We start from the raw sequence: 14,972 nt of genomic DNA, 5'->3' as shown, positions 1-14,972 counted from the left end.
TAAAAATTTAATAGTTTTATTTGAAATGCCTTTAAATATTTTTTTCAGTTCAACCAAAAGTTTTTTTTTTTTTTTTGTCAGGGTTTGATCACAGGAAATTTCTATCATTTGTTCTTTTTCTTCACGAGATAAAATTACAGGTACATTTGAACAAAATTGGATTTCTAATCCAATTTTCTTTTTCATAATCCTCGGGAAACTACATGTTGAAAGTATTTATCAATGGAAAACAAGTATTCTTAATGTCAGATGCTAACCCTTCTTTCATTTTCAAATTATTCTCGATTAGAAAGCTTTCTAAAAACCTTAAAAAATTATTACCCAATTCTTTGATTATTAGCTCAATTTTTTTTATCATTTCATTTATTTTATCTCTAATGGGAAACAGATTAATACATTGACCTTCTAATTCTAAATTTAATCGATTTAACTTTCCAAAAATATCGGCTAAATATGCTAAACACGCCAACTATAATTCATCAAACAAACATTTTTGCAATTCAAATTTGAATTATCGAGAAAAATTTTAATTTCCGATCGAAGTTCAAAAAGGTGATTTAAAAGTTTGCCTCTGGATAACCACCTTACTTCGGAACATAACAAAAGTGTTTCATGTTCACTGCTTATCTCTTGGCATAAAATCATGAATATTCTTAAAGCTCGGCTTTTAATAATATTAACAATTTTAGGTTTTGGGACATTGGTTTGGGTGTTAAAGCTTCACGATGAATGGAGGCAATGAGCAAATTTAGTTTCAGGTGCTACTTTTTTTATTTAAGAAATAACACAGGAATGTTTTCCTGTTAAAGACCGAGCTCCGTCCCTGCATACAGCAATGCAGTTATTCCAAGGAAAATCATTCTCAGACCTAAAACTGTCAATTACTTTGAAAAATTCATTTTCAGTTGCTCTATCATGAAGAGATTGTCAAAAAACATGCTGTTCGGCAATTCCCTTTATGTTCTTCGAAAGGTATGTAAACTAATAACAGATTTAAGTTCGTTATATCAGTATTTTCATCCAACTGCAATCCAAAATATTTAAGGTGTGTTATTTTTTGAATAAGTGTCTCTGTTATGGAATTTGCCATTTCATGAATTCGTCGACTTTATGTATCATTTCATAGCAGAATTATTACGATCATTAGCCGCTTTTCATTGAATAATGTTAAAAAGATATCTTTAGCTTCTGGTAATGTACGGTTTTCTTCTTATAGTGTGAGCCTGCCCAATCTTGGCAATTCTTAGGCTCACTAGGTAACTATCTTCTAAAGCTTTTTCACTTGAAGTAACAAAAACCTTTCTTGGCTAATCTTCGGATTATGGTAACTTGGCGATTTTTTGGCGAAAATTTGGCGACCAACTTTGCTACAGCAACCTGCTAGTTTTTTTTTTTGACGGTATTTTGTTTTCACGAAGTAAAGGCATTTTTTTTTTTTTTTTTTTTTTTTACTAAACATTTTTTTTTTTTTTCCAACAATCTGCTAGCCGGATTACGCTCATGCTAGAACTTTTATGGAACAAAAGTGTTTAATCATGACGAAGATTAGGAGCGAAATTGGAAGAAAGTGCAGAATCGCCCACTGCTTGCCGAGTTTTTAAGAATTGCACATACACGGTATCCATGTACACGTCGACCTATTTTCACTTAAAAAAACAACCCAGAATTGCACAAAAATGGCATTGCACACACTCTTGACTTTATGCATGTACACTGCTAAAGTCCTAGCTAGTAACCTTTATCGCCTTACCAAAATGTCGCCAAACTACCTGTTACCATATTCCAAAGATTAGCCCCTTTCTTTACTTGTTTACTATTTTTTGCCTTCATTTTACAAACAGATAATACCCGCCCTCACACTGCCTCGTGCGCCAATTTCTTGAAGAAGAAATTATAGTCCAAATGACTCCAGCACATTTTCTCGACCCTGTCACTGGCTCCAACTCCCTCCCCAAACCCCAAAATGGCTTAGAACTGCTTTACGTGATCCATGGGCCTTGCTACCATGCAGCCTATTGTCAACATCATCAACAGTAAGAGATGTTGTCAGGCCTGTATTGTAGTCCTTTATCGGAATGATGGTACTCTTATTTAAAATTTTTTCTGTGTTAATTTTTACATTCGAATTTAGAGATTTTACGTTCCAGTTTATATAACAAAATGTAAATACTCTGCAAAATATTTTCTTCAATTTTTAAGTGGTGTAATAAATATTATCACCACCAAGTTTTGTCCAATTTTCTTGCACATCTTTTGAGTTCTTATCAGTTTTCCGTTTATTGCTTAACTTTTGGAAACTCTAGTTGTACTCTAGCTGCGCAATCTTACCTTTCTAGTAAACTCTAAATCCTTTAGTTGTAATTTTGAAACTTCAAGTTTATGTTCCAATGCTTCAGCAAATATTTTAGCCCCATCGCAAACAATCTACGAAGAAATTTAATAGATCAGAAACATCATCAAGCATAATCATTAGAAACAGTATATCGAAAACAATAAAATAACCTTAACATTTATACTTTAAAATTTCAAATGCAATTACTGCATATATGGGCACATTATTAATCTTTACTGTAAATGCAACGTTACGTCTAGTATCATACGACTAGTATGCTTCTTCGCTTAGAAACTGAATAACTAAATAAAGCTAAATATTTATGTATCAAAGTAGAAAAGTGCAATTTAGTCTCGATTAAACACTAATATAAAAGAACTAAAATATCAAGTAGTTTATGGTTTAATAAATTTCATAAATATTGTGAAGACTTTTTAAATGGCAAAAGAATGACAAATTTACATTAAGTTATTGCAATACGGTCAAAAAAGAAACTTGACGGTACTGTATGATTTCGAATAAGAAAATTAAAGATTGTTTAATAGGTAAACAGTTTAAATGCAGATTTTAATCGTTACAACAAGTGATTTTTCTTTCATAATACAAATATTCTGTTAAATTTTATGGTACAAATATTTCTAAGTATGCTCAGATATGCAATTTCAATAAAATTCAAAGCTTAGTTAAAATTGTAGTGCAATAAGATTTTAAATTGTATTGTTAATTTCAGAGGCAAAAAATTTTACTACAAAGTTAAAAGAACTGCGAATCGCTGCATATGAGAGTTTTCGTCTGTTCGCCTCTAGTGCGTTGCCGTATAATAAAGTTTCCTTGTCTATTGGAGACTCCAACGCTGTATTAAATTAAATAATAGAGCAACGATAGATTCGGCTTTGGTAAGTTGAACGTTTGAGTCTTTGTCTCGATCTTACGCGAAGTTGGAATTCCTCTGGAAGCGATAAATTAAATTGTTTGAATTTAAAGAAGTTGAAGGAAGCTTGTGTGTAGAAATTCAAGGCACCAGGTTATTTGTGTTGTTTACTTTTCTTTTTAACCCTAATAAGTAGTGTCGTCGAGTAAATTTAGCCTTTTATATATAATCTAACCCACAGTGGTTCTATAACTTTTAGCATTCGTGTTGCGGTCGCGACTAAATTGTGCCGTAATCAGTATACTATTTTATGAAGTAGCCTGAATTTATTTTTCTGGGTTAATTTCAAAATGGTTTTAACAAATTAGTGTTGCAGAAGCAATCACGTCAAAATATAAGAAGCAGCAGTGACGAAATACCAAATTTTGTTATAAATCAGCACAATCTATAACGAATTCAAAGATATAATAAAAATGTTTACGGCGAAGAAATTTTGACTTGTTCGAATGTTTTTTAATTCCTTAAACGATATCAGAACGACCACGAAAATTAAGATGTAAGTCCGCCAAACTTTTCTGTTTGATACATATGTATCAATAAGACTCACTGGTAACCTTAACTGGAGTAAGAAAAACTTCTATGTGTCGCATTGTGGTGAAGAATCTGTTAAATATTGCGTTTAAGTTGCAAAGCCCAGGAATCCAAGTGGAGAATCTAGGAGAAACTCAGTTTCATATAACTATTCTTTTTTCCCCTACTACTTTTAGTCTACCCACCAAAATTAGAGTTTGGTTATCGAAGACTAGACACAAAGGAAAGTGTCATTGCAGATATTTGATAGGGGTTTCAAAGAGGAGATCCAAGTTTCTTAAAATTATTGTAACTAAGGATGAAACATGATATTTTCAATACAAACTACTGATTTCTAGAATTAGGTTCGCATGTGTGAAACACCTCCATCCCCCTCAATCCCCCCAAAAATGTGCCTGTAGAAGTTCCGCACCAAGACGAAGCTTATTATGTTCTTCGATTTTAGTTGAAACATTCACAGAAGTTCTTCCTTGAGAAGTCTAGTTATTCGGAATTCTTTTTAAAGCTTAGAATTCCTTAATTTTTTTCGAGATCATGTAAGAGATTACATGACAATAGACTGTATCATCCGTCAAAGACTTGGTTAGGTTGTGGCCTCTTGAGGATCTGTTGTAAAATACTTTAAGAGATTTTTGTTCGGCAAACTAGTATCTATTCCCTAAACTGAAGCTGAAGCTGAAAGAGAACCGTTTGATGGATAATCAAGAGTTTTCTCCTTTTTTTTCAAGAAGGTCGATTAATAGAGCTTTGAAAAGCTATATTCATCATGTAGTATATATATTGATGCAGAAAGAATATACTTTTAATAATATACAATAACCAGCGCTCTCATCACTTTCTTATACATTTATTCACCAGTCATGAAAGTTATATTTTAAAAAATGAAATTATGAGCATAAACGAGAAAATGATAGCATTTTAAATTATCAATTCGATTTATTTCACCCGCGTAAGTTAATAGCATTATTTTAAGCTGTGCCGATTAAAAAGAGAAAGAGATCAGTTTGGTAATATACATCAGCTACTTTAACAAGAAATGCAATTTGGAGGTCTTCGTCTTCTATTTCCATATGTTTCCATTCATCAATCACCTACTGGAGAAAATAAAAATACATCAGTTTGAAAACTCACATTAATTAATTAAAAATTAATTTGAACTACATGAAAGAAAATTCTCAAGCAAAATGTGCCACAGGCTGGGCAGCAGCCCTACTTCTGGCTTTATACATTTATCCAGAGGACAGAATGTATTTAAAACATCTATAAAAATGCATAATACAATAATATAACGTATTCATCTATGTGTGCATATGTTTAAAGATATTGTAGAAAGTGATAATGAATTCTCAAGCACAACACATCCTAAACAAGATGTTAAAATGTTTAATATTACAGAGGTGGATTACAAACTTGATTATTTAAAAAAATAATTTTTAGCTTCAGGTATTGTTATCTTCTGACATTCTGTCACATAATACCCTTCATCTTAGAATTTAGATTGCCTTTCTTCAAGGTTTAGGCTGTGCATTAAACCATGTTGTTGCCGCTGAGCTAAATTCAGCTTAGTGCAGATTATTTAAAAGATGATAAGGGTTTTAAATAGACGTAAAAGTTCTGTGAACAAATTAATTCTATTCACTAGAAACGTTCTTTCTTTGTAAACTGTTAAATGGCATCTATTTGTTTTAAATCAAGTGTTTCTACAAACTTTATTGATCTTTATTTTTATTACGTTTTATTAAAACTAAGAATCGTACAAGGGAAAAAAAATATTTATGTAAGCAAATCTCACATTGTATTGCTAAAGTTGAATCCGAAACTACAATAATTCTAAGATCATATTAATTGACTAGAAATCGAATTACACGGGAACACATGCAGATTACAATTCAAACCTTAATAATTGTCAAACTGCTTTCCAGGACAGTGGTTTTTAACCTTTCTTCATTTATAACAGTTTCATAAACTGAAACCCTCATGTTAACAGTATGTTTGTCAGTTGCTCTTTTTTTAAATTTACATGTTATAAAAGTAATTAATATAAATAAATAATCTAATAGCTTAAGAGATAATAAAATAAAAACTCACATGCTCCGAAATGTGCACTGAATGTGCACCGTTTATTTTTTTATAGAATGGAGTTCCCCAATGAATAGCGAATGAAATTTCAGTCAGTAGAGTTCTTTCCTTTTAAAAGTACGAATACATTATCCTGCATATAAAATTATGTATTCCTCCTCATGATGATATTCTCACAATATTAACCTTTTTCACTCGAGTGCCCACCAGCGGCCGAGCGGTAAAGCCGCTGAACACTGGTAGTTCGGTCCGAGGTTCGAATCCCGCGAACGGGCTGGCTGCATGGGTGTTTTCGTGGTTTTCCCCATGTGTAACGTGTATACGAGCCAGTTTCCCTTAGAAAGTCCTCCACGAAGGCATCCCTCCTCTTAGGCAGATAGCCCTCGAGGCTTTGCCATAATCACACACACACACACTTTTCACTCGAGAAGTGATTCTCGGTCTTCACTTGATTTGATGTTGTAACACGAGAAGTGACTCCACAACTCCTGTTTGACGAGAAAATACAAGCGGTAACGATGTTTAAGCTTTCCTTTCCGCCATATGACTTCATGAGTGTATTCAACAACATATGGGTATAAAACAACTACCAGTCTTTAACCATAAAAACGTTTTTTATGTTTATTATATATACATGCATCTTCAACGTTAGCTCGAACTCGACAATCTTGGCAATAGGAATATTACTTTCAAAGTTATGGAGCTCATTAAGAATGGAATATGATGAAGGAATCAGTTCAAGTGAAGATGAGTTGAATTTTTTGTGGACGAAGAGCAAAATTACGTCTATGCATACACTAATTGAGGATAGAGAGAAGGAAAGCAGTGATGAAGATAGCGATGAAACTTCAGCGGTGTAAGAAGACGAAAACTCAGGTAATAAATAGTTAATGAAAAAGGGACAATGATTTCGCAGAAGAAAGAGAAAATTCAGAATGGATAACGTGCACAGAATCCAAAGAAATTCCGCAAATAATACCGTTTGTATCAGTGAAAGAACCGCAGGACGGCAAGTATCTTTACACACAGAAGAACCATTAGATTTCTGCGAAAACGTTAGCTGTAAAATATTCACAAAATATACGGAAAACGTTTTTGAATTGCTGGTTTGCCCGAGCGAAAAGACATCGAATGCAAAAGGGTTAATCTTCTCAGACTTCTGTCTTTTTTGACCCGTTTACGAAACGTCGCATTTACATAGAATTTATTACTTAAATAATATGCATTACAAATGTTTAGTTACACTCTTAGCTTTTATAAGCTGTAAAACCTTAGAATAATTCATACATCACTAAATAAATTAAAAAGAAAAATATTTCAACAGAAAAATATATAAAAAAAGAAGCTACAAATTTAAACAAACAACTCCCTCAGCTGTTTTAACAGGTTTTAGACGCTCATAACTGTAATGAATTTAAAAGAGTAGGTTAAATCCTTTGTGGTACTTTTCCGTTTCGCCGGCGCAAATCTCGCCAAGCAGACTTTATTGGCGACAACATACAGTATACACATAAAAAATATTAAAAAAATGTTAGTTCTAAGAATTCTCTTTTTTTTTTTTTTTTTTTTTTTTTTTTTTTTTTTTTTTTTTTAAGGCATAAACATTTTAATATCGCTTAAAATTTTATAAAAAGGCAATAAATAAAGACAATAAATTTGTAAAAAGATATTAATTTAAGAATTTACTATGCTTTTATGGTTCAACATCCTGATTCGCCGGTTCATATCACGTGACCACAAGCGATCTCATCTCACGTAAACTACTCTACAAAAATCTAATGCTCTCAGTAATTATCTACATTAATTTCAAGTTAAATCTTACTCACAAGTTTAAATGCAAGAAATATTTCAATTCGTACGAATAGCTTACTCAGAAATTATGTAAAACTGCAGTGCTTTACTTGGCTAATGCATTCTCATTAGAATTGATGAATTTAACCCTTGACTTTACCTTTTCTATATTTTCGGCTTCGGGTGAGCGCTGTGATTGCATCCTAATTGACTTAATTACCGAAAATGACCTTAGACATAAAACTGAACTATCTGATAATAATTCTATGTAGCCGGTATTGAAAGAAACAATCAGTCTGATAAGAAAAAGCTGCGACTTGTTTTGAAAATGAGGCATAAAAGGTTACCAGCGAGAATATTTCGTTTGGCATCGGTTGTACCATTATTGGCGACTTTATCGCTTGCACCGGCAAAACGGAAAAGTACCTCATTTGTTATATTAAACATATACAAATAGCCTAAAACGTTTCATTTGTTACACCTTAATTAATTATATATTATTTCTTTATTGATTAAAAATTTATCTAATTAAAAATTTATTAAACTGAAAGCTTTACACAAATGGGGCGACCGGAAAACCCGCCAATGGGGATCAGTGATCTTACCGTACAGATGCAGTTGAGAGCGATCACAGAAGAACTGAGAATTTTTTCTTCGTTCGTTCCAATATCCTTTAAAAGATAAAAGAAAATATGATAAATAGTATGATTCCATTTTTCCAGATAAAAGGGATAATGAATGAAGCTACTAAATAAAATATAACGTACTTTAGCTTCGGCTTCAAATGCTCTTTTAATCCTGTTGTGACACTCTGACTGTAAAACTTGAAGTAAATTCATGAAGCCTTTAGCAAACACGCTGTTATAGTCTTCCAACTTCAGAGGTTTAGGACTAGAAAAGAATGGTAAAAGTGGAAAGTTCTGCTTACTTTAATATCAGTCATAATAAATATTTGAAGCAAAAGTATTAAAATAAAGGTTTATAAGGTATTTCTTCCGCCTTCTTAGCATGCCTTCGTTTTGTAATGGGTCAGCACACTATCGGCGCGTATTCGAGAGGTCCGAGGTTCCCGTCTCGGCGAGGGCATTGCTAATTTCTTCAACTTCCTGCTTCAAAAATACCTAATACCTCTACAAGTTTTTACCTAAACATTCACAAACTTACAATTTTGGGGGAAATTTTTAGAAATGGATCAGTTTCTTCAGTTGGAGGTAAAAAGCATGCGAAGCCGCACAGTTATCGCGCATATTGACGTACTTCAAAAATACCTAATAGCTTTACAGGTATTTACTCAAAAATTCAAAACACTTAACGATTTTTGAGGAACTTTTAAGAAATGGACCATTTTTTTTTTTAGTTGGAGGTAAAAAGCATGCGAGCCGCACAATTATCGCGCATATTGACGTGCTTCAAAAATACCTAATAGCTCTACAGGTTTTTACTCAAAAATCCAAAAACTTACGATTTTTGAGGAAATTTTAAGAAATGGACCAGTTTCTTGAGTTGGAGGTATAAAGCATGAGAAGCCGCACAACTATCGCGCATGTTGACGTGGAAGCTTTGGTGACACTGTTGGTAGACATCCATAGATTCCATAACTTCTTGACATACTGGATAGAGCTGTAACGAATAAATAACGCAATTAAAAGTTTACAAATGCTGGATTATATAAATACTTTCAAATCTGCGTAGAATATAGATTAAAGTAATCAAACCCAAAACACAATTATTTTTTTCCTGGAATAATAAATGATACATATGAAATTTTGCAACAAAGAGCAAAGCGATGTTAAATATTGATACAATGCTCATTTGAGCCAGTAAAGGAAATATAATATTGCTTTAATTAGAAATGGAAGTAAACTGTGCCTTTTAAAAACATGTTTGTATGTTTGCAGGCATGCATGCATGTACACAGGTATGCACATATGTGCGTATGTTCATCGCTTTGTGGAAAGATGGGTGGCACCTACAGCCATCAGGTTTTATGCATACGGTATTACTCCATACAAACAAGTACGCCTCGGAGCTCAATTTTGAATTTCGATTTTGTTTACATTTATTTCATGTTTTGTGAGAATTTAAAGATGTTTTGACTAATAAACTCGGTGGTTTAACAGCAGTGTGTTGTTATTCGGCAAACCGTCATATAACTCGTGCGTCATATAGCATGTAGCTCATGTGAAAGTTGTGAAGCTGTAGCTGTCCTGATCGCCGCGCTGAAAGTGCCAAATAACGATCCTCATTTGTCGTTGTGAATTTGGTTGAACTTGTCCAGGTCTTTTCGATATGCATTTAGTGTCCTGAAACTGTTTCTACGAATTGTAGAAGAAACTGGCGCTTCATTGAGCTCTGTAGCCCCCTGGCCTGTGATTTGCCTCTAATCTACCGACAATTATCCATCTCATTCCGCCATCTATAGGATCGTGACTACTCGTTTTACCTGAAACCTTATAAAATTTTGCCAACTCTTGCCAGAAACATGTGAATGCCCTGAAGGAGTACGAACACACAAATCGCCGAATCATTAACTCATTCTCAAGCTATGTTTCCCTCTCACATTTATTTGCTAGTTTCTTGAGTTTCTTAAATGGCAGTATAACACTCAACTCATGTTTCATATTCAAGAGAGCAAATCTAGAAGTTTGGTGAATAATTCATTAAGCAAAAAAAATAGAAGGGCTTATGAAGATACTTTCCTACAAGATCTTCTAAGGAAACAGGCTCATATTCATGTTACACCTGCAGAAAATTACGAATGACGTACAGTCAAATTGTTCATCAGCAGCCGAATGCAGGATTAAATACTAATGTTCAATCATCTTATCCATTTGGCCACTAGAGAATTCGGAAATATTTTTTAATATTTCGTGTAACATTTTTCTGGATTATGATTAGATGGAAAACCGGAAAGTACAGAGACGTTTCTGGTAGAAATGTCAGTGCTATCGGAAGATATGCTCCTTCTTTTGCAAAACTAATGTTTAACTGGTTTAAAAGTAATGTCTAACAGAAAAGCAGAGTAGCCTTTTTTTTTTTTAGTCCAAAGGGATTTGAATCCCGAAGGACTATTAGTTTCGTTTTGGCATTTTGCGTCGGACGGATAAATGTCGGTTCACTTTTCAAACTGTTGCCATAAAATGTTAGAGTCCTGTATTATATTTGAAGAAATTAAATAATGAAAATCTGCGTAAATGTATGTATATTTCTCACATTGTCATAAAATAACGGTACATAGAGTCATCGAATTTTGAATAACGTAATCCTCCAACGAATATGAGCATGTGGAAGACCAAATTTGAAATTTGAAATTTGTTTTATGATCGATTTCCTATTTTTTAAAACTTTGACGAATTTTTGATTAACAAACTCAAGGATTTCAAAGCGAGCAATGGCAACGTTGTGCAGAAAAAACATTTTTATCTCCAGCGCGTGAGTCTCTGTATCGGAAATTCTAAAGATATGCTCGTTTTAAAACTATTTTGCGATATTGCTGTTGCACTGGATCTTATGGTTTAAGTGCGAGGAACATGATATTTAATAAAGAAAGGTAACACACAAAATGTTAAAAACGCCCCTTTGGACGTAATTTAAAATCTGAAACATTTCAGATCTTTTTTTTAGTCCAAAGGAATTTCAGTCCCGAAGGACTATTGCTTTCGTTTTGGCATTTTGCGTCGGACTCATAAACGTCGGTTCACTTTTCAAACTGTTGCCACAAAATGTTAGAGTCCTGCATTATATTTGAAGAAATTAAATAATGAAAAATCTGCATAAATGATTGTCTATTTCTCGCATTGTGATAAAACAATGGTACATAGAGCCATCGAATTTTGAATGACGAAATCCTACTGCGAATATGGGCATCTGAAATCCCAAATTTGGAATTTGTTTTATTATAGATTTTATATTTTGTAAAACTTTAACGAATTTTTGATTTACAAACTCAATGCTTTAAAATCGAGAAATGGCAACGTTATATAGAAAAAAAAATACTTTTATCTCCAGCTCGCGAGACTGTGTATATCGGAAATTCTAAAGATATGCTTAATTTAACATTATTTTGCGATATTGCTGTTGAACTGAATTTTATGGTTTAAGTGCAAAGAACATGATATTTAATAAATAAAGGTAACACTCAAAACGTTAAAAAAACGCCCCTTTGGACGTAATTTAAAATCTGAAAAATTTCAGATTTTTTTTTTTTTTTTTTTTTTTTTTTTTTGTTGTTGTTGTTGTTTTGCTTTTTATAGAAAATTATTTCAGAACTGTAAAGTGTTTGTTAGTAAAACATTCATTAGTCTTTATTATCAATAAACTCAAGCATAAACTGAAACTGAAATTCCATATAAATCAATAAAATCTACCAAAAAGGGAACTTTTATAAATCTACAGTTTACTTATGCAAAAGTTTGAGTCAAAATTTAATACTTTACGTAATTTAACTTTTGCACTCGAGGGCCATTTCGCTCAGGAGAATCAACAACTCGAGACGATTTTCCACATCTGGTGAACTTTTTACGGCTAACTTTAAAATGACTTTACAGAAATCTAATGGTTCTTTTATCTCTGAAAACGTACTTACGTCCTATGGCTCTTTCATTGTATACAAACAGTATTCTTTGCGGTAGTTCTTCGGATTTTGTGCACGTTATCCAATCTGAATTTTCTGTACGTTCTGCGGAATCACTATCGCTTTCATATAAATATTGCATGCATATGATTATCTATACTTAGACTATCTATACATGTCTATGCATATACTATCTATTAGCGCTGATATTTCGCCTTCTTACACCTCTTATTTCATCACTAAATTCATTATTGTTTTTCTCCTTTCTAATGTCAAATCTTTATGTATAGACGTAATTTCCTTCTTCTTTAATGAAAATTCGAACTGATTTTCATTTGAACTGTTTCCTTCATCGTGTTCCATGCTTACTGGTCTCTTCGAAAATAGTTTCCCTGTTGCCACAAATGTTGAGTTCGAACCAACATCGAAGACGCATATATAATAATAAATGTAAAAAAAAAAAAAGTATTTAAGATTTAAGACTGGCAATTGTTTTATACGCAGGTATTGTTGAATACACTCATGAAGTGATAGTGCCCAAGACAAACCTAAATAAACATCGTTACAGCTTGAATTATCACGTCTAACTGAGTGATAACTGAGAGTCACCTCTCGAGTGGAAAGTGTTAAGTTTTAGCATATTACCTAATTAAAAATACTATATATACTTTTGGTCAAGAAATTTAGCTATATTGAGATACCTTGTATTTTACACATGCCAACAAAAATGTGGAGATTAGCTTAACGCAGAAATGTTTCAAGTAATCTCTACCAAGAATGCGTAGTTCTTTCCATCATTTCGATATAATCGATGAAATTTCAATAAAAGTACAAAAATTAGAAGTAGAAGAGAGGCAGAAAATGAAGAAGAGAAATTTTCATAACGATAACGAAAATCAATAATTTCTATTTCTTCTCCAAAGTATGAAATACATGCTTTCCCTTTCTTTTTTAAACACTGAAAGGAGATTATGACATTTTTAACAAGTTGTCAACTCCTTGTTGAAATAATTCGAAATCAACACATGCATTGCCATGTCACTTTTCTGCTGAATTAATATATTGATATCTCAGTTGTTTGCGACTTATCGCGGTGAAAAGAAACATTAACATTAAAAATATAAAGCGTTTATTCGTTAAAAAACATGCACGGATACAAAAGGTTGAAATACAATAGCTCGAATGAGATTCATACGATTTTCCCATGAAAAATTCTACTGAAGCATAAATACGCAAAGATTATTAGAGACTTTCACTGCTTACGCAGACCTCTGATGGAAAGCATACTTTTTTATTGTTCTAGAAAGAAGAGAAATACGCAAAAGTAAAACATACTTTTTTATTGTTCTAGAAAGAAGATAAATACGCAAAAGTAAAACATACTTTTTTATTGTTCTAGAAAGAAGAGAAATACGCAAAAGTAAAACATACTTTTTTATTGTTCTAGAAAGAAGATAAATACGCAAAAGTAAAACATACTTTTTTATTGTTCTAGAAAGAAGAGAAATACGCAAAAGTAAAACATACTTTTTTATTGTTCTAGAAAGAAGATAAATACGCAAAAGTAAAACATACTTTTTTATTGTTCTAGAAAGAAGAGAAATACGCAAAAGTAAAACATACTTTTTTATTGTTCTAGAAAGAAGATAAATACGCAAAAGTAAAACATACTTTTTTATTGTTCTAGAAAGAAGATAAATACGCAAAAGTAAAACATACTTTTTTATTGTTCTAGAAAGAAGAGAAATACGCAAAAGTAAAACATACTTTTTTATTGTTCTAGAAAGAAGATAAATACGCAAAAGTAAAACATACTTTTTTATTGTTCTAGAAAGAAGAGAAATACGCAAAAGTAAAACATGAAATTATGCAAAGCAACAACCTTGGGTTGCGTGTAGATTTCAGTCAAGACTCTAGACTAGAGACAAACAGGTATTGGTTTCTCTTCATCAGAAGCAGAGAAATCTACAACGAAGAGGACAGGGTTATATTTATACCCAAAAAGGAGTAAATCAAACTAGAAGGTAGCGCAATCTGTTGGCAGAAATCGTAACGAATATTGAAAAATTAAGTTAACAGAATTTTAAAAGCTTTAGGAAGGTCTACATTGGAATTAAAATCATTACCTGGACAAGATTATTCTCTATGAATGTGAAAAGCTTCAAGAAAATCTAGTTCACCAATGAAAAGAGCTTTTTGCCAGTGTGGTTTGAGATATAACGGTCAAACTAAAAGAGCGTTAAAATTACGCATCAAGATGCATGAATTGTATGCCCAAAAAGGCTAAGTTATAATCCTACTTAGAAATTTAATAATAATTTTGACTTCGCAAAAAATATTGAAAACTTTTAAAGCTTTTCACATTCACAAGTTTTATCTTGTTCAGTCAATGCCTAATTTCAATCCAGTCATTCCTAACGCTTCTAAAATTCTACTAACATATTTTTCAATTTTCATTTCTGTTTCTGCCGCCAGATGGAACTAACTTCTTCTTAGATTTACTCCTTTTGGGTATAAATACAAAGTGGCTTTCCCTTCGTTGCAGATTTCTTTACCTTTGTTGAAGAGGGACCTATTTCTCTTTGCCTTCGAAATCGAGTCTTGAATAAAATCTACGCCAACATAAGACTGTTTCTTTGCCTAATATATGTTTTATTGTTCTGTTATACCTTAAAATCGTATATGATAAGATTCAATATAAAATTTTTCATTGTATTATTACTGCTTGTCATTCC

General features: G+C 32.4%; 1 protein-coding gene across 10 annotated transcripts in view; it reads right to left on the bottom strand.

The window, feature by feature from the left end:
• Positions 1-14,972, bottom strand: part of LOC118198748 (protein unc-13 homolog 4B-like) — a 130,483-nt gene that overhangs the window by 36,683 nt on the left and 78,828 nt on the right. For 8 of the 10 annotated variants that reach the window (XM_035370508.2, XM_035370502.2, XM_085824236.1 and 5 more), the window contains 5 exons: positions 9,127-9,284; positions 8,432-8,555; positions 8,270-8,335; positions 4,811-4,885; positions 2,329-2,424 (listed from right to left, as the gene is read on the bottom strand). In XM_035370508.2, the coding sequence (XP_035226399.1) occupies positions 2,329-2,424; positions 4,811-4,885; positions 8,270-8,335; positions 8,432-8,555; positions 9,127-9,284 (519 nt within the window). The remainder of the gene's footprint in view (positions 1-2,328; positions 2,425-4,810; positions 4,886-8,269; positions 8,336-8,431; positions 8,556-9,126; positions 9,285-14,972) is intronic. The other 2 variants (XM_035370503.2, XM_035370506.2) reach the window with 2 other exon arrangements.

This window comes from Stegodyphus dumicola, chromosome 9 (assembly GCF_044657685.1).
Source record: "Stegodyphus dumicola isolate Sdum_Otavi_A_Nest chromosome 9, ASM4465768v1".
Taxonomy (NCBI): domain Eukaryota; kingdom Metazoa; phylum Arthropoda; class Arachnida; order Araneae; family Eresidae; genus Stegodyphus; species Stegodyphus dumicola.
The sequence above is the reverse complement of the archived record's forward strand: the minus strand, read 5'-3'. Positions and strand labels throughout refer to the sequence as shown.